The 24953-nt window shown below is 42.5% G+C and overlaps 4 protein-coding genes across 13 annotated transcripts in view; all 4 read left to right on the top strand.

Moving 5' to 3' along the window:
- eloa (elongin A) overlaps nucleotides 1-2995 on the top strand; it is an 8042-nt gene extending 5047 nt beyond the window's left edge. For all 4 annotated transcript variants that reach the window (XM_019870810.1, XM_019870812.1, XM_019870811.1 and 1 more), the window contains exons 9-12: nucleotides 614-794; nucleotides 1211-1340; nucleotides 1656-1813; nucleotides 1892-2995. In XM_019870810.1, coding sequence (XP_019726369.1) covers nucleotides 614-794; nucleotides 1211-1340; nucleotides 1656-1813; nucleotides 1892-1953 — 531 coding nt within the window. In that variant the 3' untranslated portion in view covers nucleotides 1954-2995. The remainder of the gene's footprint in view (nucleotides 1-613; nucleotides 795-1210; nucleotides 1341-1655; nucleotides 1814-1891) is intronic.
- A 722-nt stretch (nucleotides 2996-3717) lies between these two features.
- Nucleotides 3718-6330, top strand: pithd1 (PITH (C-terminal proteasome-interacting domain of thioredoxin-like) domain containing 1). The gene is made up of 6 exons (XM_019870767.1): nucleotides 3718-4093; nucleotides 5004-5047; nucleotides 5201-5278; nucleotides 5469-5573; nucleotides 5666-5774; nucleotides 5996-6330. Exons 1-6 carry the CDS (start codon nucleotides 3902-3904, stop codon nucleotides 6095-6097), a joined length of 630 nt encoding a protein of 209 aa, XP_019726326.1. The 5' UTR covers nucleotides 3718-3901; the 3' UTR covers nucleotides 6098-6330.
- A 691-nt stretch (nucleotides 6331-7021) lies between these two features.
- lypla2 (lysophospholipase 2) lies at nucleotides 7022-12508 on the top strand. 4 transcript variants are annotated; one of them, XM_019870885.1, is made up of 10 exons: nucleotides 7022-7107; nucleotides 8983-9075; nucleotides 9346-9377; nucleotides 9841-9906; nucleotides 10046-10093; nucleotides 10172-10242; nucleotides 10619-10692; nucleotides 10808-10909; nucleotides 11044-11214; nucleotides 11354-12508. In XM_019870885.1, the coding sequence occupies exons 2-10, from the start codon at nucleotides 8998-9000 to the stop codon at nucleotides 11402-11404; spliced, it is 693 nt and encodes a 230-aa protein (XP_019726444.1). In that variant the 5' UTR covers nucleotides 7022-7107; nucleotides 8983-8997; the 3' UTR covers nucleotides 11405-12508. The 4 variants fall into 4 exon arrangements, with proteins under 4 accessions (XP_019726444.1, XP_019726447.1, XP_019726445.1 ...); XM_019870888.1 differs by lacking the exon at nucleotides 7022-7107 and adding an exon at nucleotides 7117-7315; XM_019870886.1 differs by lacking the exon at nucleotides 7022-7107 and adding an exon at nucleotides 7117-7328.
- Nucleotides 12509-13079: 571 nt separating this feature from the next.
- Nucleotides 13080-24953, top strand: part of sfpq (splicing factor proline/glutamine-rich) — a 16565-nt gene continuing 4691 nt past the window's right edge. The window contains exons 1-11 of one of the 4 annotated variants that reach the window (XM_019870830.1): nucleotides 13080-13703; nucleotides 13737-14158; nucleotides 14764-14955; nucleotides 15035-15336; nucleotides 15520-15615; nucleotides 15703-15899; nucleotides 15980-16064; nucleotides 16154-16265; nucleotides 16341-16389; nucleotides 16717-16823; nucleotides 19699-21469. In XM_019870830.1, the coding sequence (XP_019726389.1) occupies nucleotides 13202-13703; nucleotides 13737-14158; nucleotides 14764-14955; nucleotides 15035-15336; nucleotides 15520-15615; nucleotides 15703-15899; nucleotides 15980-16064; nucleotides 16154-16265; nucleotides 16341-16389; nucleotides 16717-16823; nucleotides 19699-19809 (2175 nt within the window). In that variant the 5' untranslated portion in view covers nucleotides 13080-13201 and the 3' untranslated portion in view covers nucleotides 19810-21469. Of the gene's footprint in view, nucleotides 14159-14763; nucleotides 14956-15034; nucleotides 15337-15519; nucleotides 15616-15702; nucleotides 15900-15979; nucleotides 16065-16153; nucleotides 16266-16340; nucleotides 16390-16716; nucleotides 16824-19698; nucleotides 21470-24953 lie in introns of those variants that run through there. The other 3 variants (XM_019870829.1, XM_019870828.1, XM_019870831.1) reach the window with 3 other exon arrangements.

Genomic DNA, 24953 nt, shown 5'->3' with positions numbered 1-24953 from the left:
GGGGGGGCTCGTTAAAAATAAATACAGAGCAGCCGAAAAAAACTAAGTGGAATGCAACACTTTTTCACATCCAGTACATTAGGCTTCGCCACCCGCATTGCATTCTGGGAGGGGGCAGCCATTTTTGGCCCGCGGTCTCCATAGTGAACATCAACAAGGCCGTGTCGTCGCACTTAGTGACAGACGGCTCGTGAAGATGCAAGAAAGACAAGGGGATTCACAGGGAACCGCTACACCTCGACGCCCCGCCGACACAATCCCCAGTGAGATCTCGAACCGTGGCCGCCGGTGGAACCCCGGCAGGCTTTCTTCTCCTTCGGTGCTTTTAAAACACCCTGGTTGCAACCTCCCCCTGCTAGATTCGCTGCCCCTTTATTACATCCGCCAAGGCTTATTTTACTTGTCTCTTGTTTTGTGTGCACTTACATTCAGCGTTTGTTTTTTTTTTTTTTGTTTTTTTGAGGAGGTTGAATTGAGAAACAAATATGAGATATTTTTCTCATTACACTGAGCCAATGATGTTTCTGCTGCGCAAGAAAAAGCACGACTGAGGGTGTGAACTGAAAATGGTTAACGTTCAGGGTGTTGTGTGTCTGTGTGTGTGTTTTCTCAGTGGTTCACAGAGGACTCAAACGAGCTGTGGATGCGCCACTGTCAGCGTGACTTCAAGCGGGAGACGCCCCAGGAGTACGAGTCCTGGCGTGAGATGTACCTGCGGCTGCATGACGAGCGGGAGGTGCGCCTGCGCAGGCTCACGCAAAATATCAGCATGGCGCATGCCAACAAGCCCAAAGGTGATTTCACTGGTTGTAATACAACCTTTTTCTCTCCCCAATCTTCACTGTCGCCACAGTTGGGATACTATTTGAAAGTAACTAAATTAGATTACAAGTTACTGTATGAATGGCATTCAACAGATGCCGACAACAATGCGTAACAAAACTGACAGCTAGTTTTGCCAAGACTTAATTTCAAGTATAAGAGCAAAGTTTCTTTTTCTTCAAAAATCAAATGAAGACAATTTTTTTTGGACTCTACATTAGGACTTTTATTTAAAAAATCAATTTGTGGATTTCACAAACGGGCTTCTTGTTTTAATTTTTTTTTTTTTTTTTTTTAAAGCATAGCACGCTACTTTCACGCGTTGCCGGCCTCAATGTTACGTTTTAGAGTGTCGGAATCTTGAGTGTGGTCTCCCTTTGTCTGGCAGAGCGGCAAGTCAAAATGGCGTATGTCAACTCCGTGGCCAAGCCGCCTCGAGATGTCCGCCGCCGGCAAGAAAAATTTGGGACCATCAACGGTTCCACGGCGGCCTCCACTGCCGCTGCCACACCCATCAAGTCAGTCACCAGAAAAAAAATCTGAAATCTTGTCATATCTGGGATTTTTTTTTTTTTGGGAGGGGGGTGGGGGGGATTAATATCATATTGGTCCAAATCATTTTATAATATGTTGGGCCTTCTCTGCCTCTTCTTCTCGCTCTTAGTCACATTGCATCCCTTTCAGTAGAGCTCGATACTGCCGGGCATGTTGTGGCACAATGTGGTATTGCACTAAAGGCATGCAACTCTCAATTATGACTTGCTTGTGTGTTGTTAAAATGCGATCGCTTAAAAATCTGTGTTGACATCAGAGCTGCCTCCAACTTCTTCCAGAATAAGACCGGCCATCATCGACTACTCCGGTGAGTCCAGTCAGTCGTCTTCCTCCTCGTCTCTCGTCAGCCCTTCTCCCGGATCGTCACGATCCTTGGCATCAAACGCGGGAGCCTTAGGAGGACCACATGCCTCTCGGGAAAAGCCGCAAGGCAAAAGTAAGCTATGAATTGTTCAAATGTTGCTTGTTGAGTCATTTGAATGTCTCATTGTCTTTTTTTTTTCTTCACCTTCAGAAATCGCCCCCATGATGGCCAAAACTATCAAAGCTTTCAAGAACAGATTCTCCCGCCGATAATTGCTTTTAATTGAAACCTTTTATCCAAGGCAGTGTCTTAAAAACACATTTCCGACTAAACATGACCGTTGTGGGGTTGGTAGGGGAAAAGGACAGAACTTTTATTTAATTTGGGCTGTTTTTTTTTTTTTTTAAATAGATATTTAAATGATGGCTGTGTCAGTGTGGAAACAAAAAGGTTATTTTAGGAAGCAATGCACAAAATTACACCAGACATGACATGCGGGGGGAAAAAATATTTATCTGTCACCACAACGAACATTCAAAATAGTATTTGTGGCCACGAAATAAGAAATTTTTGAAGCAAATACTAATTTGTGGCTACCAATTACATATAAGCGTGTGGACAAATGATTTATTAAAATGACTATTCTTGGACAATTGGGCGAGCAAATGCATTGAACCCTCGCTCGGAATTGTACAAGGTACGCTCCATTTGTTCACCCAGACGTCCAATTTGTTCATAGGACTGAGGTTCAACCTACAAATTAGTATTTCATGCAAACGTTATGTTGTGCCCACAATTGAATATTTTTTTTTCCCCTTGTCACGTCTGGAGCTCTGTACACACCAACATTGTTTTGAAAAAAAGATGGAAGAAATGGGTCATTTGTTTTTTTTTGTAGTCATGTACGCCTTTGGATGAAAACATGATGAGTTGTGTCTTTTAAAGTGAGTGCATGTCGCAAAGCATTCACAGACTGCTCTGTTTGACTTTCTTGATGAGGACTCAAAAGGATCAATTAGCTCCTCTCGTTAAAGTCTTCTTTCCTGCTGTCCACTGTATGTGCGTCCTCCCGTGTGTAAATATCCACTTTATCTGCTTCACTGTGACAAACCAGAAGATGAGGAAAACACCCACCATGAACTTGTTTTACGAGATGTATTTATGACACTATTAATGACGTTAACCAGATGCCCCCTGCTTGTCTTTGGCACACAAAAAGGAAGTAGATGGAAAACCTGTAATTTTATTAGATTTTAATAAATGTTATATGGTCTTTTTTTTTTTTTTTTTTTTTAATTTGACTTTTTGCCCAAACTGTGCTTCTGTTGTCATTCATATATATATATATATATATATATATAATATGAAATCTGATGTGAACCATACCCCACACATGAGAGCTCTTAGAAGACCTGCAAACACAGCCAGTTTTCTTAGCCGGCTGGATTGATAGTTCGTGAAATTGGTGTCCGTAGGCACTTTGTGTTCTCTGACTGTACAGAAGGTGGCCGTGTTGCTATAAAAACACTGTTGAGATAAAATAGCCTGTGAAGAAAATACAGTGTTTGGCAACACTCTGGTCTTGTTCTTTTGCCTCCCGACCCCAAATACTAATGATGTTAGGGAAGATTAAAGGGACAGACGAAAACATCTTTGCTTAATCAGTCCTTTCAAAAAAAAAATTCCATCCATCTCAGCGGCATCGGGATAGACAATACATTTGAATATGTAGATAATGGTTATAATAATTGTGATTTACTTTATTGTATAATTTATCCAATCTACATTAAGTAAACTACAAATAAGTTTTTTTTTCAATCGTTCTAGTTAAAAATATAACAATGCAATAAAAATAAAATACAATTAGTTCGTGTTATTAAATAATAAAATACATTATAAATAAGGGATATTGTATTAATAAATAACTATTTATTTAACCTAGATATACCAATGGATGAGTGAATAATAATAAGTTTGGTCCGCCGCTGATTTAAAGGACTGAAGAATCACTGAAAGCAAATCATGAGCTTTAGTTTGAAACTATTAACCCGGAAGTAAACGTCAACCTCGCGTTGTTTTGAAGTTGGCATGGCCAGCACCTGAAATTGGAACTTGTTTGCAGTCTGGAGGATTCCTACGCATCCGCGTCTCCCGAGCTCCCTAACTTTCTGGCTCTTCAGCGGACGCTTAGGAAGCGAAGGCTCCGCGTCTGTTGCCTCCATGTCCGGCCACCACCACCACCACGACCACGGCTGCGGCTGCGAGGGCGCCCATGAACCCGCCGAGAGGGGGGTCGAATACGGACTATATCGCCGCATCGACACCGACAAGCTGCAGTGCCTGAACGAGAGCAGAGACGGCGACGGCAAACTAGTGTTCAAGCCGTGGGACCAGCGGAATGATCGCGACAAGGTAAACGCCATCGCCTCCTTGAGCAAGACTTCTTACTTCGGTAACAGGGAAGTCAATTACTGTATTTTAAATATGTCCTGTAAGTAATCCAAACAGCATCAGTCAGCAAAAGAACCATGCATTAGTAGGTAGATAATATTTTATTTGCAGTGGTGCAAGTCATCTTTGCTCACAGAAATGTATGGAAATGCCATGAACTCCTAAAAGCCCCACCAAAAACACCATAATGTTTTTTTTAAATATGAAAAATAGCACTCATATGGTAAGAACATAAATCAAATGTCGAGCTGCAGTGATGAATCGAAAACTAATTGATTTTCAAATTCGTCGATAAATATTTTGGTAATCTTTTTGGGGACTTTGTTTAATTTAAAATTGTCTATGTCCTTGCAATTGCAATCACTTAACAGTAAATCATTCTGTAGTTTCTGTGGTCTTTCATTAAAACATTTACGAACATCTGTTTTTATTTGGCAAAACAATTATCAACGTTTTTGTCTTTTTTCTGACATGTTCGGGACCAAACTGAATCATAATTCCTTTGTTTGTGCGTTTTCTGAACCGTCAATTTAGAATAATGCCCTATTTCGGAATGAAATTGAATTGAATTGAATTGAAATTGATTTTATACTTCAAATCACATTGACAGTGTCCCTTCTGGTGTAACCGCTTTGGCCACCAGAGGGCGGTATTATACAGACAAGTAAGGGACTCGATAAACTGCAGTAATATTAGTACAGTAGTTTCTTGCACAGGATAAGAATATACAGTATTCTTGTATTGTTATTTACTGTCTTTGTGTTGGTGTGTATTGTATGTTATATCTGTTGCTTAAAGGTTAATTAGTGCCACGAAAATTGATGCAGTTTAGACTTTTCTATAATGTGGGTTTTTTTTCTCCCCCATCCAGTTTGTCGAGAGTGACGCCGACGAAGAGCTCTTGTTCAATATCCCGTAAGTGCTCCACAGTTTTCCTGTTTTGATGATCGGTCACCACACACCGGAGAGCACGCATCCAATTCCATCACTTTGCAAGCATCACAGATTTGCGCTACTGCTATCGCCGCGTCCCGTTTTGTTTTGCTTTTCATTTCTTTCTGTTCTCAGGTTTACCGGCAGCGTCAAGCTGAAAGGGATCATCATCTCCGGAGAGGATGACGACTCGCATCCGGCAGAGATACGATTGTGTGTGTCAATGTGAATCACGTGCAGTCAAACGTTTTAGTGTTTTGCAATACTTTGTCTTTTTGTGATTGTTAGACTTTTCTAGCACAGAGCAAAAAAAAAAAAAAAAGCATGAACTGATGCATTTCGCAGATTGCTGAAAATCCTGTGTAATATCTTGAGATTCATAATGCAGAGACATTCCTCCCAGGTACAAAAACATCCCTCAGATGTCCTTTGATGACACTGGCAAAGAACCAGAGCAAGCTTTCAGACTCAACAGAGACCCCAACGCTCAGCTGGAGTACCCCACCAAGTGAATTTCCTTCAATGAACAGCGTGGCTTGAGTTTCTGTCACAAGCTCCGTCTGCGGCTGAGTGTCCCGTTTTTCATCCTTTGACTTGCAGGATCGCCCGTTTTTCAAACGTCCAGCACCTCTCCATCCACATCTCGAAGAACTTTGGTGCCGAGAGCACCCGGATCTACTACATCGGCCTTAGGGGAGAATACTCGGAGGTCAGAATTGGTCAAAACAGAAGCATTGATTAATCCATTTAAAACTGCCAAATCGCCAAAAGAAAGTTCCCAACTAGCTTAAAGCTAATGCTAATGAGCATCAATCTTGTGGTGCTTTAATGCTTTTATCTGATTGTATTGTTTTGCTGATTCAATATCACGTTTACAAAAAAAAAAATCGAGAATAGAGTGCCGCTGACTATTGTTTCTGTTCTGTGAAGGCTCACCGACACGAAGTGACAATCTGCAACTACGAGGCGGCGGCGAACCCCGCCGATCACAAGGTGGAGAGCATTGTCCCTCAAACCAACTTTATTTCCTGAAGCCTCACTCTGAAGGAGGAAAAAGAGCCTGTCATTGATGCGGATCAAACCAAGGCAATGACGCATTTGTGGCCGCGTCCTGTTGGCAAGCTCGCCAAGCGTGACGCGGATGCCGAGCGCTCAAGTCTGACGAGCTTTCCAAAACGCGCTGGGGCGTCACGGGTTTGCACTGGAGTTCGAATTCACAAAAGTTTGTAATGTGCTTCAAATAAAATCTTGAGATTTGACAATCTTGTGAGGAGTCGTTGTCTTACTTTCCCAATAAAGGTGCTTGAAAAGTTACTATTCTGGGTTCTAACACTGAGCATTAGAATTGTTGAGCGACTTTTCTGACACTTCGCAGATCGTTTTCATTTCATTAACAATTGTATTCACATAAATTTTGATAAAAGAGAATTTTTGTCATTGAAGATTGTTTTATAAACTGTGTGGGGGGGAAATATTTAATAATGCCTTCTAAGGCCTTCAAGGACACTAAGACAATAAAAACTTAATATAAAAATCAGTTTCTTGTCATTTAATTTTCTTGTTCGCATGATGTATTACATCAGTCAAATTTTTACAATCATAAATGCAAATAAACTTTTCTATGATTTATTTTTTCACTGATTCCAAAGCTGCCCTCATTTTTTTCTCAACCAGATTAGATTTGAATATTCATGGTAAAACAATATATGTAATGTAGTAATTTAGTTTGTAAAATTCTGAATAAACACGTTTTTTTTCTGAAACGTCATAGCTATAAATTACAACGTATGGTATCTGTATGGCGCAAGATATTATAGGTAAAACTTAAAACAAAAAAAACATATCTTCAAAGCCTGATACGCTGCGAAAAAAGTAAAGATATGTTTTAAATTGGCGTCAAAAATATGATACCAATTTGCTGTTGCTATTTTTTAATATCATGATCAGTTATGGGCGTGGTTATTTCTGACGTCACAGCCTTTGGTTTGTGCGGACGCCAACCGGAAGTTGCGCTCAGGAGTGAACTAGGACAACAGCGAGCGGTGAGTGGAATAATTTATGTCAGCTACTAGCGGGCCGCGGTTTCACCGCCTTCTCCCCTCTGTCCACTCTCCTCCGCGTTTTACTCGCGGACATATCCTCTTTAAAACCCTTTCGGAACCTTCTTTGGATCCCTCCTGAAGTTCCCCCTCGGTGCAGGGTGGCCATTTTGTGACGTTAGAGCTCCCCATCGTCGCGGACGGACACACGGATTGAGACGCCGGTAGCAGACAATTACACTCATTGTGATAGCACATGCTAACAATCTGTGTGTGTGTGTGTGCGTGTGTGTAAAGGGGAGGGGGATTAACCGGGATTTAATCCGTGTCAAAAGGATGGTGGAACAGTCGCCTTGAGACTTTTATTGTACCGCCGAATGCCATCACTAGGGATGAAAGAAGAATCTATTTCATTGTCCTCCTCCGCCGCCCCGCTTCCGCCTCCGCGCCAGTCGTCACATTTGCCGGTCAGGTCAGGTTGTTGGAGCTCCATCTAAGCGGGCTGCCCACGGGATGGTTACCCGGAATAGTGAGCTCGTTTTTGGTGGTTCTTGGTCGGAGAGTGTGTGAGTGTGGGAAGGTAGGATCGGGAAGAGGGGGGGCGGGGGGGGGGCTGTCACTCACTGCCGCATTTGATCGTTCGGTTTTTGGCAGGCATCTGAACCCTGTGCCTTTGTGTGAGTGTGTCGTTTTCTTTATGTTTTAATGTGGCGTCCCACCAGTCGTACAGTAATCTACTCCCGATCAAAATTCTAATCCAAAATTGCATGAATTGGCATTTTGCACTGTTGCCGTGTATGCGTGCTTTATTGTCTGTTGTTGTTTAGAAGCCCACCTGCACAGTTATGGGCATTTGTGTCATTTTGGTTGAAAACTTGCTATGATACATTCAGATCAAGGGTGTCAAACTCACATTTCCCAAATCGTAGTTATTGTTTCCCGTGAAGGGCCGTGATCACTCTCAACACATGGATTCATGACCTGATCACATTTACACAGCAAATTTATGCATAACTAGTTTTGAAATCAGGAGCCACTTGTTTGTTCAACTATTTTTTTCAATTGATTTCAAAGGAATTTGTAGCAAAAAGAAATAAATAAAGATATCTCATAACTAATTGTTAAAAGTGAAGGCAATTTTATTTGTCTTTGCAGGCCACGTAAAATGAATATATTTTTTTTCTTTTTTTTTTTTAAGCGTTGCACTTGCTGGAAATAGTATGAGAACCACTGCTTTAGACTTGTTGTTTTGTTGCCAGGCAGACCAAGCACAAAACCTCGATAATACTACGACTACTACTTCATGCAAAAATGACCTTCATTTAGCAAACATGCTAAAACCAGCGGACAGATCAGTCACACAGTTGTTAGGTGGCCCGGACTGGATGCCGCTGTAATTGTAACTTTTCAAGTCAAGGATTATCCAGCCTGAGGTTTACACATTAACCCCCTCGCGTTGCCTCTAGCCAAACAGGCCCCGCCTCGGCCCGCATCATCATATAGGCAAAGGGCGTCAAGGAGAGACTTTTATGACTATGTGGCCGATTAACCAAGTGCCCCAATGCTGTTATCTGTGCATGGTTCCAGCCAGGTCAATGGGTGCATTTTGATAGAATTGGCAAGTTGGCCTGACTGAAACCAGAATTCAGAGACTGTGTATGGAATGAAAATTTTCCAGGTTTGGAAAATGGCAATTGTTGTCTGAGGGGAAGAAAAATAATTTTTTTCCAAGAATTTCTTTTGACATGCATTGAGCTTTTGTGGATTTGGTCTTTATTTACACACAGTAGCTGTACTTTTTTTTTTTCCAACTGTGCGTGTAAAACAAATATTTTGTGTGATCATATTTCAATTTGCTGTCTTCTCCCGTGTTGACAGACTCTCTCACGGTGTATGTGTGGCAACAACATGTCTGTGCCGCTGCTCGCCGATGCTGTGACGGTGTCCGGGAAGGAGAAGGAGACCGCGGCAGTGAGTTCAAAGCCCCCCCCACCCCCAATCGCCCGCATCCTTAACCGACGGCAATACATGATCCGTACAGCATCTCATGTCAATGGCGTTTCATAATTCAGTTTGCCTTGCATTGGGATTGGACATCTCATAAATGTCGTTGCCATTTGGAATGCGGAATGGACATTTTAAATTATTTAGTGTAATTGCTTCTCTCTCTCTCTCTCTCTCTCTCTCTCTCTCTCTCTCTTTCTCTCTCTCTCTCTCTCTCTCTCTCTCTCTTCGTCACAGGTGATTTTCCTTCATGGATTGGGAGACACAGGGTAAGTAAGCAGCAGCGTCTCAGTTTTGGGCTAAAAATGAATCCAATTTCCCCCGGTGTATTTAAACTGGGACAAGTTTAACTGGAGTAATCCCACTGCGGCATTAAGATAAGATAACCTTTATTTGTCCCACACTGGGGAAATTTGCAGTCTACAGCATTAGCATTAGCTGATAAATTCAATAAGGAAAAGGAAACCGGTGTTGGGACGACAATGGAAGGACATCTTTCTTCTTTTGACATCCGGCTCTTTAAAAGTACAAGACCAGCTTTGTTTGCGCAAAAAGGACGCCTTTTGTCTTTTGTCCACGTTGTCACGCACACATTGAGAATTGATTCATTCGCTTGGATGTTGATACTTTTGAGTCCACGGAGATGGTGGATTATTTTGGGCACGGGAACGAACCAAAAAGATGTGCGTTAGTAATATTCTTATTTTATTATGTCCCCTTTTTGTTCTTCAGGCACGGGTGGGCCGACACCTTGACGGGCATCCAGCTGCCTCACGTCAAGTTCATCTGCCCTCACGCGTGAGTATCACAAGGAGGAGTTGGTCGATTGAGTGATTAACTTTCTTCTTTCCCATTCTTCTGTTGAAACAAGTCAAGATGGCCAGCTCACTTGCCACACATGTAACTTATTTGCCCCACACCCCCTCTTCTCCAACAGGCCAAAGATCCCTGTCACCCTCAACATGAACGTCATGATGCCCGCCTGGTAAGATGTGGTTTCCACGACGAGCATCTAAAGACAAACGGCAATATTGGGACTGGTTGCTTTATGTTTCTGCAACAGGTTTGACCTCATGGGCCTCAGCCCCGAAACCCCCGAGGACGAATCCGGAATCAAAAAAGCGGCTGATCACAGTGAGGCTTACGTTAGTTCGGAGATTGGCGTGACTGCTTTGATGACTTGTCAAAAATTGAAAGACATATCTGTTAAAAACAAAATAGTGCATAGGAAAAGAATGATTTGAAAATGCGAGGAGTATAATTTTAAATTTTAGGTAAATTTAAGATTAAAAGAGTTACATGGTTTTCATGTTTTTTCCCCCCTCAAAGAATGAGATCAATAACATTGAATTACAGAAGTCTCACTAGACACCGGCATATAGCTCCACCTAGTGGTCAAAACGTAGTACTGAATCAGGAAGTTCTCGAAACCAAAATATGAAGGCCATTTCAAACTGGTCAGCATTGTGTTCCGTGTTTCATTTCTGCACGTTTGTCGCCTTCCATTCAGTTAAAGCCATCATCGAACACGAGGCCAAAAACGGCATCCCTCCCAACCGCATCATGCTCGGCGGCTTCTCTCAGGTAGGAACCCGAAAAAGAGCAACTTCATGTTTCTTCTTCTCTTGACGGTTCATCAAGAATGCCGTACATCGCTTTAGTCAAGGGTTACATTTGTTTTCTTTGCTTCCTCATTCAGGGTGGGGCCTTGTCCTTGTACACTGCCTTGACCTGCCAGCACCAGTTGGCCGGCGTGGTTGCCCTCAGCTGCTGGCTGCCGCTTCACAAGAGTTTCCCTTTGGTACTTCTATTCCATTTTGACCATTTGGAGTGCGTGATGATATGTTTGAATTATTTTAAAAGTATGATCGAAAGACCTGAAGTCAAATGAAGTGCTGCCAAGTGCACTGATGTGTGATGGTCTTTGCCATACAGGCGTCAAGCGGCAACAAGAACCTGCCCATCCTGCAGTGCCACGGCGAGAAGGACGAAATGATCCCCGTGCAGTTTGGCGCCATGACGGCGGAGAAGCTTAAATACATTGTCAACCCGCAAATGATTAACTTCAAAACCTACCCAGGGGTCCCTCACTCGTCCTGCACTCAGGTGTCACATACAGCCGTGTTAAAAAAGAAAACCAAACAAGTTACATCATATGATTTTTGTTTTTTCCTGATGGGATTTTCAGAAATGTTGACTTTTTTGGTTACAACATCGTTCTGACATGTCTTTTGCTCCGCTGCAGGAAATGCTGGCAGTAAAGGAGTTCATTGAGAAGCACTTGCCTCGGATCTGACCTCACCTCATCCCTGCTGTGACTCCTCCTCGTCCCCCACTCGTGACACTGACCTCTCAACCCCCACCCCACCCCAATTTGTCATTGCCCAAACAGGAAACAGCCATGAGCACCCCTTCTTCCTTCCACATGCGTGAAAATTGGGATTTAAAAACAAAAAATATTTCAGTGGTCGTCCTGGCAATTCGTAGCCTCGAGAGGGAGAAGATCAACTTACACGCAACATTCCTGTTGACTTTTTTGTCGTTTCAAGTAATTTCAAGTGTCCGGTTGCAACACGTTTTCCTTTTTTGCTGTCCACTTGTCACCCTCCAGGCCACCTCGTTCACCCTCATTTCAAGTGTTTTTTTTTTTTGTTTGTTTTTGTCACTGCAAAAAAAACAAAAACAAGAGAAGAACCCATGTTGAAAATGCTTATCATTGCAAATAAAGTTGATCTCCCTCCTTTGGCAACTTAACTGTCTAAGCCATTCATCAAGCTCAAAGGTCTCACTTGTAAAATTTTCAGAAAGTGGCAATACATTGGGAGGGCTCTGGTAAGAAATGTAACTGAAGAGTGATTTTACAAATTACAAATGAAAGGTAACCCTGAACAACTTGATCCTTGGACAATGAAGTGTTGCTCCGAGGAGTCACGTGTGAGTAAAAAAAAAAAAAAAAAAAAAATCTACATCTGTCAGGTGTTCTATGTTTTTTCCATTTCTGTGAATGTTGTTTTTATTCTCCTTGTGTTCTTATTTTGGCACTCTTGTTTTGAAAAGCTTGGGTGAAAAGGAGGACAGACATCCGCTTGTAATGTTGTTGACAAATCAATGAATGTCTCACTCACACGATAACGGTTGCTTTTCGTCCTCTTCGACTGCTGCCTCTTTTTTTTTTTTTTTTTAATTCGATGTGTGACAGAGTTGCGCATTCTCATGTGATTTGTCCTGGGTTTAAATTTTTACATGTTTTTGTGTAACAACTTTTTTGTTTTTTTGCCACTGTTGTCATCTCATCCTTTTATGGTGTTATGTTTATAATGATGGCCACTCAGTAACATGAGACTGGTGGTCTCTTTTTGTTTCCAAGCACCTGTATGCAGAATAAATGACAAGAAAAACATTGTCTGACTGCACCTGTATGCAGAATAAATGACAAGAAAAACATTGACTTAAGTGTCTTACTGTACGGTGCAGTTGTAAATTCAGTACATTTGGATTGAATCATTAAGAACTGTTTAAAAACATTTTCGAGCTTTTGTCTGCAATACATTTTATTTGAGGCGTTTCGGTGTTTCTTTCGTATGTCTATTTAAGCACAACGTTCAAACTGGAAAATGTTCTTGTGGCTTTGAACATACTTTCAGAAATTTGCCTCATTTATGATTAATACTTGAGCCTTGTACCATATTAATTTAATGTTGCAGTACTTGTTAATCATCATGATGGTACTTTGAGAAAAAGGCAATATTTTAATCAAGAAATGGATAAAATTTTCATATTTTCTGACCATATAACACGTAATGATTCCCGGAAACAACGTGCCTTATGGTCCCGCCTACTTTTCTAAATGAACCAATGAAGTCGTTAGTGTGGAGGAAGTGTCGTTCAGGAATGGAATAGGCCAATCAGGGGGCAGAGCAGATAAACTAACCAATTACATGTTTGGGCGGGGCCATTGTACCAGAGGAGGAGAGGAGCCTTTGAGCACAACCGACAATCGCCATTTTTGACACGTTTAAGCGAAGCTCAACATTGTGCGCTAGCGTTACAACCTTTTTTTGAGCTATTTTCAATTATTGGATAATCACGAGCGATGTCTCGTTTTCATAATAACCGCGGCGGAATGGGGATGAATCAATTCCAGCCTCGCCGAGGTGGTGGAGTCGGCGGTCCGATGCGGGGTAGTATAATGGGAAGTCCCAATTTTAGAAACCACCCTTTTCAGAATCAGAATCGCCGGGGAGGACACAATAACTTCAACCGAGGACAGCAGTCGAGTAACCAGAAGCCACAGACCAACCAGGGCTTGCCAGGCCTTCCACCGCCGACCCCAGGGCCTGCTCTCACTATGAAAGGCCCGATGGACAAGCAACAGGAGCCAGAAAAGCCGACAACACCAACAAAGGAGGCGAACAATCAGCCCAAACAAGAAATCATATCTCCTCAGCCGAACCAGGCCAACAAGAACACACAGTCAACAGTCAAGTCAACAACTCAAAATGCGAATGGCCCGCCACAGCAGCAGCAGCCGCAGAATCAGTCTCCGCTTACAAGTCCCAAGTCAGGCGCTCAGCAAAACCAACAGAATCAGAAAGGAGGCCCGCAACCAAACCAACAGAATCAGAAAGGAGGCCCGCAACCAAACCAACAGAATCAGAAAGGAGGCCCGCAACCAAACCAACAGAAACAGAAGACTGGACAGCAACCGAACCAACAAAACCAGCGAGGAGGTCAGCAACAAAATCAACCGAACCCGAGGGGAAGTCAACCGCAGAACCAGAGGGGAGGCCAACACCAAAATCAGCAGAACCAGAGGGGAGGCCAACAACAAAATCAGCAGAACCAGAGGATGGGCCCGCATCAGAACCAGAGGGCAGGTGTGCAGCAGCAAAACCAACATAAGCAGAAGATGGGCCCGCAGCAGCAGAACCAACAAAATCAGAGACCAGGTCCGAAGACGGGGGCCCACATGAATACGTTTAATAAACCGGACCAATTGCAAACGCAGCAAGAGGCCCCGGGCACAAGCTCGGAACAACGTGAGCCACAGGTTCGTTTTTGGACTCTGCCATACATTTTTAACAACAATCGTCGTTCGAATGATCTAAAAACGCGTAAGTAACCCCTAAAAGGCGTAAATGTCGACGAAAATGCCTGTAGTTCTTTTGTCGGTGTAGTGTAGTGTTGTGTTCAATTCTCATCGCCGAACACTTCGACCGGGCGGTGCAACAGAAAAACATTCTCTAGTGTTCTTCCTGGCATTGTCTAGTGCAACCGCCTTTGGGGGGAGTTTAAATCAAGCGCACCGACCGTGTTTGCCCCTTGCTATCCGCCATTTTGTGCTATAAAAATAATTCGTCACAAACTTACATAATCGTGTGTTTATGACCCATATACTTTTTCTGTTATTTCGTAATTGTTGTAAACTACTGTTTTCTCCACAATTTAAAAAGTAAATAATCTTGTAGATTTTAGGATGGTTGCACTCCATGGAGGAAAATAAACGAACTTTACCGTGGGAGAGGTGAAAATGGCGACGAAGAAAAGAAGTCATGACTGACTTATCTGTGCCCATGTTTCGAAATTCGTCGTGTGGTGTTGCCTTCTCAGTAATACAGTGGTTTTGATTTTATTTTTCATAATATTTGTGTTTAGCAGGAATTCAGGGCGGCACTGTCCATGTTGCTGAAACCCGGCGAGAAATCATACACACAACGCTGTCGTCTGTTTATCGGCAACCTCCCTAATGACATCACAGAGGAGAATTTTAGGAAGATTTTTGCCAAGTATGGAGAGCCCAGTGAGGTCTTTATCAACAAAGGAAAAGGCTTTGGTTTCATCCGACTGGTAAGGATTAGCACGACTATGAAGAATGCAATATTTTTGTCGTTTAACTCATTAAAGAATTGTAACACGTTCTTTACAGGAGTCCCGTGCACTTGCCGAGATAGCGAAAGGAGAATTGGACGACCTTCCAATGAAAGGCAGAAACCTCCGCGTCCGCTTCGCCACACACTCAGCGGCCCTCTCTGTGAAGAACCTGTCACCATTCGTGTCCAACGAGCTCTTGGAGGAGGCCTTCTCCCAATTTGGAATGGTAGAGAGGGCCATCGTCATTGTTGATGACCGCGGGCGTTCCACCGGCAAGGGCATTGTTGAGTTTGCCTCCAAGCCCGCTGCTAGGAAGGCCCTGGACCGGTGTAACGAGGGTGTCTTTTTGCTCACCACGTAAGTTCTACCCCAAATGAATATTTCTGTTTTTGAACTGTACCTGACATCCATCTCGTACTAGAGTATATTAGCCGTTACTAAATTCAGTTCTTAACCTGTCTGCGAGATGCTTTCCCCTTGGGCGCATAAAGGATACTGAACAGAATATTGTAAGAGCATGATGTCATTTTTTTGTTTTAGGTCACCAAGGCCCATAGTTGTGGAGCCTCTTGAACAGTGTGATGATGAAGACGGACTTCCTGAGAAGCTGGCACAGAAGAATCCCAGATATCAAGTGTAAGCTTGTCGTTTGTAATCTTTTCACCGTCCTCTTTGTATAATAGACGTCCAACATTTTCTTTCCTTCCTGTGTTTTCTCAACAGCGAGCGAGAGGAGCCCCCGCGCTTTGCCCGCCCTGGCACCTTTGAATATGAGTACTCCAAACGCTGGAAGTCACTGGATGAGATGGAGAAGCAGCAGAGGCAGCAGGTGGAGAAGAACATGCGCGAGGCTCGCGAGAAGCTCGAGAGCGAGATGGAGGACGCATACCACGAGCACCAGGCTAACCTCCTCCGCCAAGGTAAAAGACCTTCGCCGCTATTTCACCTCTGGTTTTGATTGTAGTGGCCCCTCCACGCTAAATTTCACGTTCCTCTGCAGATCTGCTGAGACGGCAGGAGGAACTGCGACGCATGGAAGAGCTGCACAGTCAGGAGATGCAAAAGAGGAAGGAGATGCAGTTGAGGTACTGGCGTTGGTCTGGTTGGAGCACCACATTCTTTTGTCTGGGTGCCTTTTACTGCTTGTCGTAATGGTGTAATCTCTTGTCGGCAGACAAGAGGAGGAGCGTCGCAGGCGAGAAGAGGAGATGCTTCACAAGCGCGAAATGGAGGAACAGATGCGTCGCCAGCGCGAGGAAAGCTACAGGATGGGCAACTTTATTGATGTGAGTTAAAGATTCGGCAAATCAGGTGAAATCTGATGTTAAATGAATTTTAACATTTGTGAATTATTTTTCCAGAGGGAGCGAGACATGAGAATGAGTGCTGGGGCTGCAGTGGGCATGGGAGGTAGGTTCTTTTTCTTTTGTGTTTTAATTACGTACAAGGAATCTATTTAATGTCAGCATTTTCAAGAATTGGCATTGTTTCAGTGCACAGTATTTTGTGGTTGAAAAGGTCATTTTGAAGATCTCTAATTCCATGATCAAAAAGAAATTGACACGAAATCATCTCAATTCAGGATGTTTTTCATGATGCGAGAAGAGTTGCTTGCCAGCCTGGAAGACGGTGGCTGAGAGTCCGCCACCTCTTCTCTTAACCTAATCGGCTCTAAAAAATACTCCGTAACGGCCTCAGTTCTGCAGTTTGTTTTTGACTCAATGTTTTCCAATCCAGATATGTCCTATGGCGCCGTGAACCCGACCTTCTCCATGAATGTAATGGGATTTGAGGGGCAGCAGGTAATGGGAGCATCTCCAGGATCCCAGATGAGCAACGATATGGTAATGTATCCCGTTTTCGGCCAAATCACTCCTTGATGTAGTGTCTTGTGTCTGGCATTTCCCCTCCAGCGGGAGATGACTTGAAGCAGATAATAGTCACCACGAACGTTATTGACAGGAAGAAGCGGGGGGTTGTCCCCAGGCATTCTGTCCACTCGCCGCTTGTTGATTGTGGCAGATATGATTGTTACATAATACACATTTTTAAAAATACATATATTATTAATATTGGTAAGCCGGTCCCCCTCAGTTTTATTCTCAGTGGTTAAGCGTAAAGCTGACTGACAGCCTGCACTAAATTCGTAAACTTTTGTGCTCTCACAATATTTTGTGCTGTGGATCGCTACTGCAAGCCCTGTCTCTTGTGAGCTGGACAGGCACTTTTTTTTTCTTGGTGTCTACCAGTGTTTTTAAAGCCCTTAATTGTTGTTACATTGCTGTTTGCGAGCAGACTGAAGCGTAATCCGTCATGAGAAAAATGTCCACTGGACCATTCTGTGTTTTTGTGCTTTCTTGACACAAGCAGGCATTTATTTCACTCTCATGAACAGCTGTTACATTTTTTTATATACATTTATCTATGTATCGTGTTTTTAGTGTAGGCTGGCGGCCAAACCACAAAAAAGTGACTGATGATAATTCGCTCCTGGGGGGGCGGGCAAAGCCTTGTGACTTGAGTGCTGTTTTTACTTTAGGGTGCCCAATTGCAATATCAGTCAGTTGGCCATATTCTTCTGACTTGTATGGAGTGACCAAAACCGCTGGAGAGTATCTGTAGTTGGCAACTCAAACATAATTTGTTTTAGGAGCATAGTTAAGAGTTGATGCAAAATTAGGTTGTGATTTAGCCGCTCTTCACTTTTGTGACATTTTTGGCAGTTTGTGGAGTTGTCTTTTGAGACCCTCTGCCATGAATAATAATTTGCTGGTGTCGAGCCGAAACATCCTATGTTTCAAAATATGGTACGTTTGATATTTGTTCACAAAACTTTGCGCGTGTGTGTATTTGTATTTTTTTTTTAATTATTATTAATTGACCATTTTAAAGTGTTGATAATGGCTGGATCAATCCACCCGACGCAGGGGATTTGTAATCTACAGTGCTCAATTTTGAACGAGCAACGGCAACGCAAAGTAAGCCGTTTGTGCATTCTTTTATGAAAACAAGACTGATTGTCTGAACTTTGCAGAGGATTGCTCGCCTGCAAAATTTTCAAATTTCAAACTTACAACTGCTTTTCTCTGTGTATTGTTGAACTGTGTTTGCTACCCCAAAAATGACTTGCGTGTGCTCTTTTCCCAATGTGATTTGCACTCAGTGGTGCACATTTGTGCGAGTATTTTATAGTATGCCAAAGGAAACACTGATTGTGACAGGAAGACTTTTCTACAGCGCATGCGGTTTTTTAATTGTGGTGTACAATCTGTCTTCTAACAAAGAGACAGCAAATGAGCTGATTCATTTTCCACCCATCTTAAAATCTGAAAGAAACCAGTACATTGGTTACATATTCGTCTGGGGTTTAATCCTTTCTTAGTCCAGTTCCAATAGTTTTTTTGTGCTCCCCTAGGGATTTTCTAAATGTAGGACCCTATAAAATCTGACATTGTTTACACCGGTACCATTTAATCCGTCCATATTTCTCAAAAGACGTCTGATCGAAATTGCAGCCATTCATTGAAGACCCTGTAAAGTGAATTCATCAAACTTAAATACATTATTCATGCTGGAAAATGATCGCTGAAAACCCGTGTGAAGGCTAAGAACTATTTAGTAATTGTGAAGATATAACGTTAGTTTAATTCACTCGTTTGAATTTCCTGAATTTTTTTTCAGGCATTTAAAACTGGGCATGAGGGAGTGCACTGGGACACTCCTCCCCGACAGAAGAGTGTCTTTATTTGCTGCCTGCGTGCGTTTAGCTCGCTGGGCCATGCCTCTTACCCCAAAAATGCATTTTGCCTTTGGATCGTAATCTGGCGTGGCTGCTTTAGAGTGCCCCGTTGTTGGCCAGGAGTGCACGTATGTCACACAAAGAAAGGTGGAATAGTGAGCAGCCGGGATCTTAAATCTGACTTGTTGGCAGGTCGTTTGTGGGTTGGGGCTTTGTGCTGACATGGCTGCTTTTAGAGCACCAAGTGTCAGCGGGTGAATGAGGTGAAATCATTTTTAAAAATCCAACATTACAGCCAACTTGGTGCTGGCTTGGCCACTTTTGCAGCATGGAAAAGCCCCGAACGACCCTGGTGTGGTTTGTCAAATGTGGAAGACATTTTCACTTTACAGGGTCTTTAACAACATGATCCATTATCTGGTCCACCTTTTCCCACGAGAATTGCGGGCCTTCGGGCAGCAGGTGGGGTACACCCGAAACGAGTTGCCAGCCACTCACAGGACGAGACAAACAACCATTTGGGCTACTTGCACAAAAACCTGGACTGACTTTACATTTGTCAATCAGCTACTTTAAAAAAATATATTTAACTAGGCGGCGGATTTCATGGGGCCCTACCGTAGTGGCGTTGACAACTAAGCCTCGGCTTGGCATGCACTGCCGAGGCTGTGAGGGGAGGCATTGACTAACGAAAGCATTACCCTCTCTTCCTTTTCCGTATGTAACCTGTGGCACCTGTGGACCTTCATATTGGAACGAACGGTTTCTTCGGATGTGTGGCCTGCTGCTTTTGTTGATCAAAAAACCTCGAAACATGCATATATCTCTCACACACACACACACACACACACACACACACACACTGCATATGTCTGCTTCCAATATGGACATGAACTGTGTGCTCGCCCACTTGGCGCCCCCGCAACTCCTTTTGATCACGCCCCCTTCACGCCGCCTCACTGGCACATTGCCCCGCACAGCGCGGCGAACGCTTCGCTCAGGGCGGCCCCCGAGGAATGGGGCCCGGTAACGGCTCTTACAACAGGGTCCGCGAAGAGTTTGACCTTCCCGCTAAAAAACCGCGTTTTTAAACGCTCCTCCCTTGACGCTCCTCGGCGCAGCATTTTTGTACAAATTCTTCTAAAACAAGAAACACTCAGACTCCGTTTGTATTTAAGTTCCAAATGTTCCAGCATTTTTGTCTTGATACTTCCTTTTTATGACGAGTCAGTATACTCCTTTTTTTTTAAATTTTGGATTGTCGCTAGTACAGTAAGATTAGGTTTCCCTGTAGTAGTATTTGACCCCTGTATAATTCTTTTCTAGTGTTGTGTTATGTGCTTCGTCGTGCTTTGTAATTTTTCTTCTTAATTCTACATGGCTGTCACTTCAAGAGCATGTCACAATAAAGATAAAAAATGGGTTCAATTTGGCCAAACCTAATAATTTATTCTCACCACGTTGTTCAAAAACAACGAAGCTTGCATCGTTTTGATTGTCAACTCTGTGTGTTATCCCACTCCCATAATCTGGACTTTAGTGTCGTCATATAACGGGTAAAACGTGCGGTGCTTTAAATGCATCGCTCATACCCCGCAATCAAATCGTTCTAATGCGATGGTAGTCGGCGGGAGTCCTTCTATCTAATATAATCCACACTTAAGTGTAACATAGAGTATCAATTTTATTTTTGTATTGCCAGAATAGTTGTGGAATCTGAAGAATATTTTGATCCCTGGTGCCGATGATGCACTTAATGTCATCAAACTCCCGCCGAGTCAGGAATTGATCCTATAATTGGATGACTGATAGCAAAATTCCAATTTCTCATTTGTTCCCTGTGCACGCTATGCAACAAACGCGACTTGACGTGTCATTCAAAAGTGAGTTGTAGGTATAGTTGCACAACTTAATGGCCACCCAAAAGTATTTTTGCCTTCATCCGATCCGCGAACTTGACAAGGAGACTGGCCAAGGAAAGCAGTTGTCGTTATAATGCTAGATGTCATAATTTTAGTTGACTGATTATCGTCCTTCAAAGCAAAATTAAATTTACAGCTCTGCTGTTGTGCGCGACACGTAGAACCAGATTTCACACATGCAGGCATTCAAGGACGATGCCTTGCTCCAGGGCACCTTGACTGAGCCAGCAAACCAGGCTTGCATATCTCCAACAACTATTTGCTGTTGTTGCATTTTTTTGTTGTTGTCTGCAGCGTGACCTCAACCCGTGACCCTTGGGCTCCAAAGCACAAGTCCGCACTCTTCGACATGCATTTATTTGTGTGGAGTGCTCACAAGCTTGAAAGACTTTCCGTATCGAGTCGTGCTCCTTTTCACTTGCCAGATTTCAGAAGACAAGATGTTCTCCAAAGGAAGACAAAAGTCGCAAACGTTGTCTTGGTTGCCTAATCAGAAGATTGCATAATATGACAGCGGGAGTGAAATCTACCCAGTGATCTTAATTTAAGGTTGAGGAATCGTGATGCGATCAATGTTGCACTCGAGCCGCTCATCAGTCCTACTTACCCGGACTGCCGTTGTATTTAACCCTTCGATCTGATGACAAATCAACAAACACGAATCTATATTGATTATATCCACCGAATGATATTTTAAGTACTTTTAAAAAGTTCAAGCAGTCTGAAGAGGACGTCTGTTCTGGCCGCAATTGAACACTCTCTGAAAAACATCCATTGGTTGAGTCGCCATCCCAAGTTTACACAGGACAAGCCTGATCATGTGAATTGAGTTAAAGTTAAAAAAAAAAAAATTAGTGACTTAGGATGGAGGATGTCATCGGACAACTGACAAACCACATCATCTGTTGACCAGATCAGCGCCGCTTTCTACATTCCAGGTTTGGTTGCTCCACTGTGGCTTATCCTTGTATAACTTGTTGCAAAGGTAATCGACCCTCCCACTGACATACTTGTACAGCCGTCGTTGGCTGCCTTCAATCTCCAAAGCTCACCCAGTCAAATCTTTAGGAACGTCAGCTTTACATGACGTAATAATTTGATGTTCTTTTGAGCATCCTCCGTTTGATCTTGTTTTTTGCTAGCAACACATTTAGTCTCACGTGTTGGTTTTTTTTTAACTCACTAACTCCCAAAGACGTTTTTAAACGTCTTTTCAGACTTGGTCTAGAATTGGCTGGTACTGAATGAGTTAAGCACACTTTCATATTTTATCCTTCATTACATTTCCCCTAAATTGTTTAATGGGCCATCTGTATCTGGAGCTCATTTTCAGACTTCTTTTAGGTATTCCCCAATATTGAAATAAATTCAAACACAGTTGGGTCCATAAATAGGATTTAAAGACATTGAAGGACTGTTAAGAAGCTTGTCAAACATTTTTACACCCAAGTAGATTATAGTTGTATGCTTTAGCTGTTGGATATATGTAGCATATTCTGCATTGTTACTTTGATGTGCTCTTTACATTCTTTCTTTAACAGGTTTGACGGACTATAAAGATTTGGGACTGTGGATGGAAATTGAGGCTGTGTAGTGCTTTTAGCAAATCTATTAAACCCCGAGCGAGATGCGATGGTGTAGATTGTGACAGGCTGCATTTGGCTTTGAAGTCAGTGTAGCAACAATGGAAATTGGTAGGTAACTGCCCCCGTTTGGAACTTGCATGACAGATCTTAACGGTAACGTCTTCTTGAACATCCAAGTGTATGTTTTTCATTCAGTACTCCTACACCGTGTAAAATCCTAACAACTGACAATGTGTATTAGTTGACGTGTGGATTTTACTTCTATCAAGCGCAGTTGTAAACTGCAATTTCTTTTTTTTTTAAATGGTAACGCCGGTAGACGCGGAACAATGGATCTCAACTGTCTTCGTCTTCTGGTTTTCACATTCTACTTTTTAGGTCACTGGAGATCATTTAATTTGGGGTGTTTTGTCATGGTACGGGATTTGCTTCTCCTATGAATTTTATGGTGCATGGTACGGAATCTACCAGCTTCTCAAGTAAAACAACTCTACCTTGCTGGTAACTCATACAAGCTGTGCGCTCAGCCAGTTTTTGTCTTGAATCGCGGGCAAAAACTTGAGTTACGAGCGCTAATAGTGGCAGCCAACTTAATAACGGGCAGCGTTTTGGCCAATTGTAATTCAATAAGAGGCCAAGTGCTTCCCTGAAACTGTTAATTGCCACTGCCAGTTAAGGTTCTAAAACGCAACATAAACAAATACAATGACACTTTGCGTGAAACCAAACGCCACATGAAAGTCTGCTCAGCCTACTGTTTATACACAAAGCATAACGCAATAGATGAGATAACAAAACTAGCATCAGTGTCACTGTTATCAGCCATAAAGCAACGGTTATTTGGACACAAACAAGGCAGAGAAGCATGTAGACAGACAATATGAACAAGCAGCGTGTGTATACATACAATATGTGTTATACTGCCCACTAATGGCCAAGGCGTACACACCCAAATGGACGGCACGATTCACGCGGCGAGACAGATTAATTTATCTCGCAAATTTCATACACATGGAAACTCGAAGTGTTTCCCGAAATTAAGAAAATACCACATTGGAAAGCATTTAAAAACAAGAGAATTTAAAACATGTAAACGCAAACCAGTAACCGAGTCCGTTTAAAAAAATGCATAGTACAACATCAGTTCCTCTCGTGTGATACTGCTTTTTATTTCTGCACGTTTTCATAAAGTACAAGAAGATAGAATGCTCATTTTCACACCTCGAAAATATGCTCACAATTTTTCGTTGCGTTTTTCACGGTTGGCAGGAACTGATTAATGGCATTTCTATTCATTTCAATGGGGATGGATGCTTTGAAATACGAGGCACCTTCTCACGAGCTCTACCACTTTGTACTTGAGCTTTTATTTATGTAGTGTTTCTTTCTTCCACACTTGTGGAAAACTCAGTAATTGTAACTGGGATGTTTTTAATGCCATTGATCATCAAAGTTGCAGGATACATAACCTAGCAACATCATAAAAGGTTGTGGTGTTTTTTTGTTTTGTTTGTTTAATATGCATCCTTTTGTCTTTTAGACACTAGCATTTGAGCCAAATGTGCAATTCCCGGAGGAAAAAAAAAACAAATATTGTCTGTGTGGTGTACCATTTGTTTTCTTTAACAGGTTTGTCCATCTTTAAGGGTGAGAAGGAACAATCCAAAGCAAGCAATTCAAAGTCTGTGCTGGCTACACAGGAACTAGTTTTATCCGCCACCACCCCAAAAATACTTCTGCAATAGATTGTGTGTTGCACTCGATAGGGTGGTGTGGATTGAGAAAGTATGATTGTATTCTCTTTAAACGGGTGTTGCGAATGTGATGCGAGCTGTAAATGGTGGAAGATCCTTTTTGTTTCTTGAGCACGTTTGAATTGACCGCATCGTGCGCTTGAATATTCTGTAGTATTACCGGGCCTATCGCAGCTGTAGACTAAAAGTAACCACGCAGCAGAACCTCTGACAATATGGAGGAAACAAAATAGTCTTCAATGACTTATGGTGTAGGCCATTTTTGTTAACTGTGATAACATCACTTCTTTTGGCATCTGCGATTGAAATCAGTGTGCCATCATGCCTAGTTATTCGGAATGAATTTAGCAAAACTCTTATTTTACATTTCCTGATCATCAGACGTAACTCGAACTGCTTTTGCGTTGGAACGCAATCTCGATCGAGCATTCATTTCACAGATTGTGGCTGACATAACTAGAAGGTGGCTAGTTTATTTGATTTTGTGTGTGTTTTAATACACACACGCCCTCGTAACTTCATGATCGGTTTCAATCTGACTCGCGCGACTTGATTTATTATTATTATTATTTTTTTAAATATTGCAAACCAGAGTTTTGCATTGGTGTGTCCACCAATGGTTCCACGGTCATACTAAATTATCGGAATGAAATGTTGGGCTGGTTGTTTGCTAAAAAATAGCTTCATTAATCTCCATAGAATATAGATTTTGCAATGTCGCCACCCTATTTCTTGTCTCTCTTGCTGAGACTTGATGGGGTGCCACACCCTTCTATGCTACACGTTTCTTGCAAAAATGTATTAATTTTGCAAGGCCCCCAATCCCATTGTAACATTAAAAAAAAAAAGTAGTACAAGGAATTATCCGTTGATAGTTTCGCCCCGAATACCATCAAAATGTTGTATGGATGTAATTGTATGACCTCGCCATCAACAACGCCCATTTTGAAAGCTTAACTACGATATGGTCTGT

The sequence above is a fragment of the Hippocampus comes genome, unplaced genomic scaffold (assembly GCF_001891065.2).
Source record: "Hippocampus comes isolate QL1 unplaced genomic scaffold, H_comes_QL1_v1.1 scaffold35, whole genome shotgun sequence".
NCBI lineage: Eukaryota > Metazoa > Chordata > Actinopteri > Syngnathiformes > Syngnathidae > Hippocampus > Hippocampus comes.
Note: the sequence above shows the minus strand (reverse complement) of the source record. Positions and strands in the feature narration are given on the sequence as shown.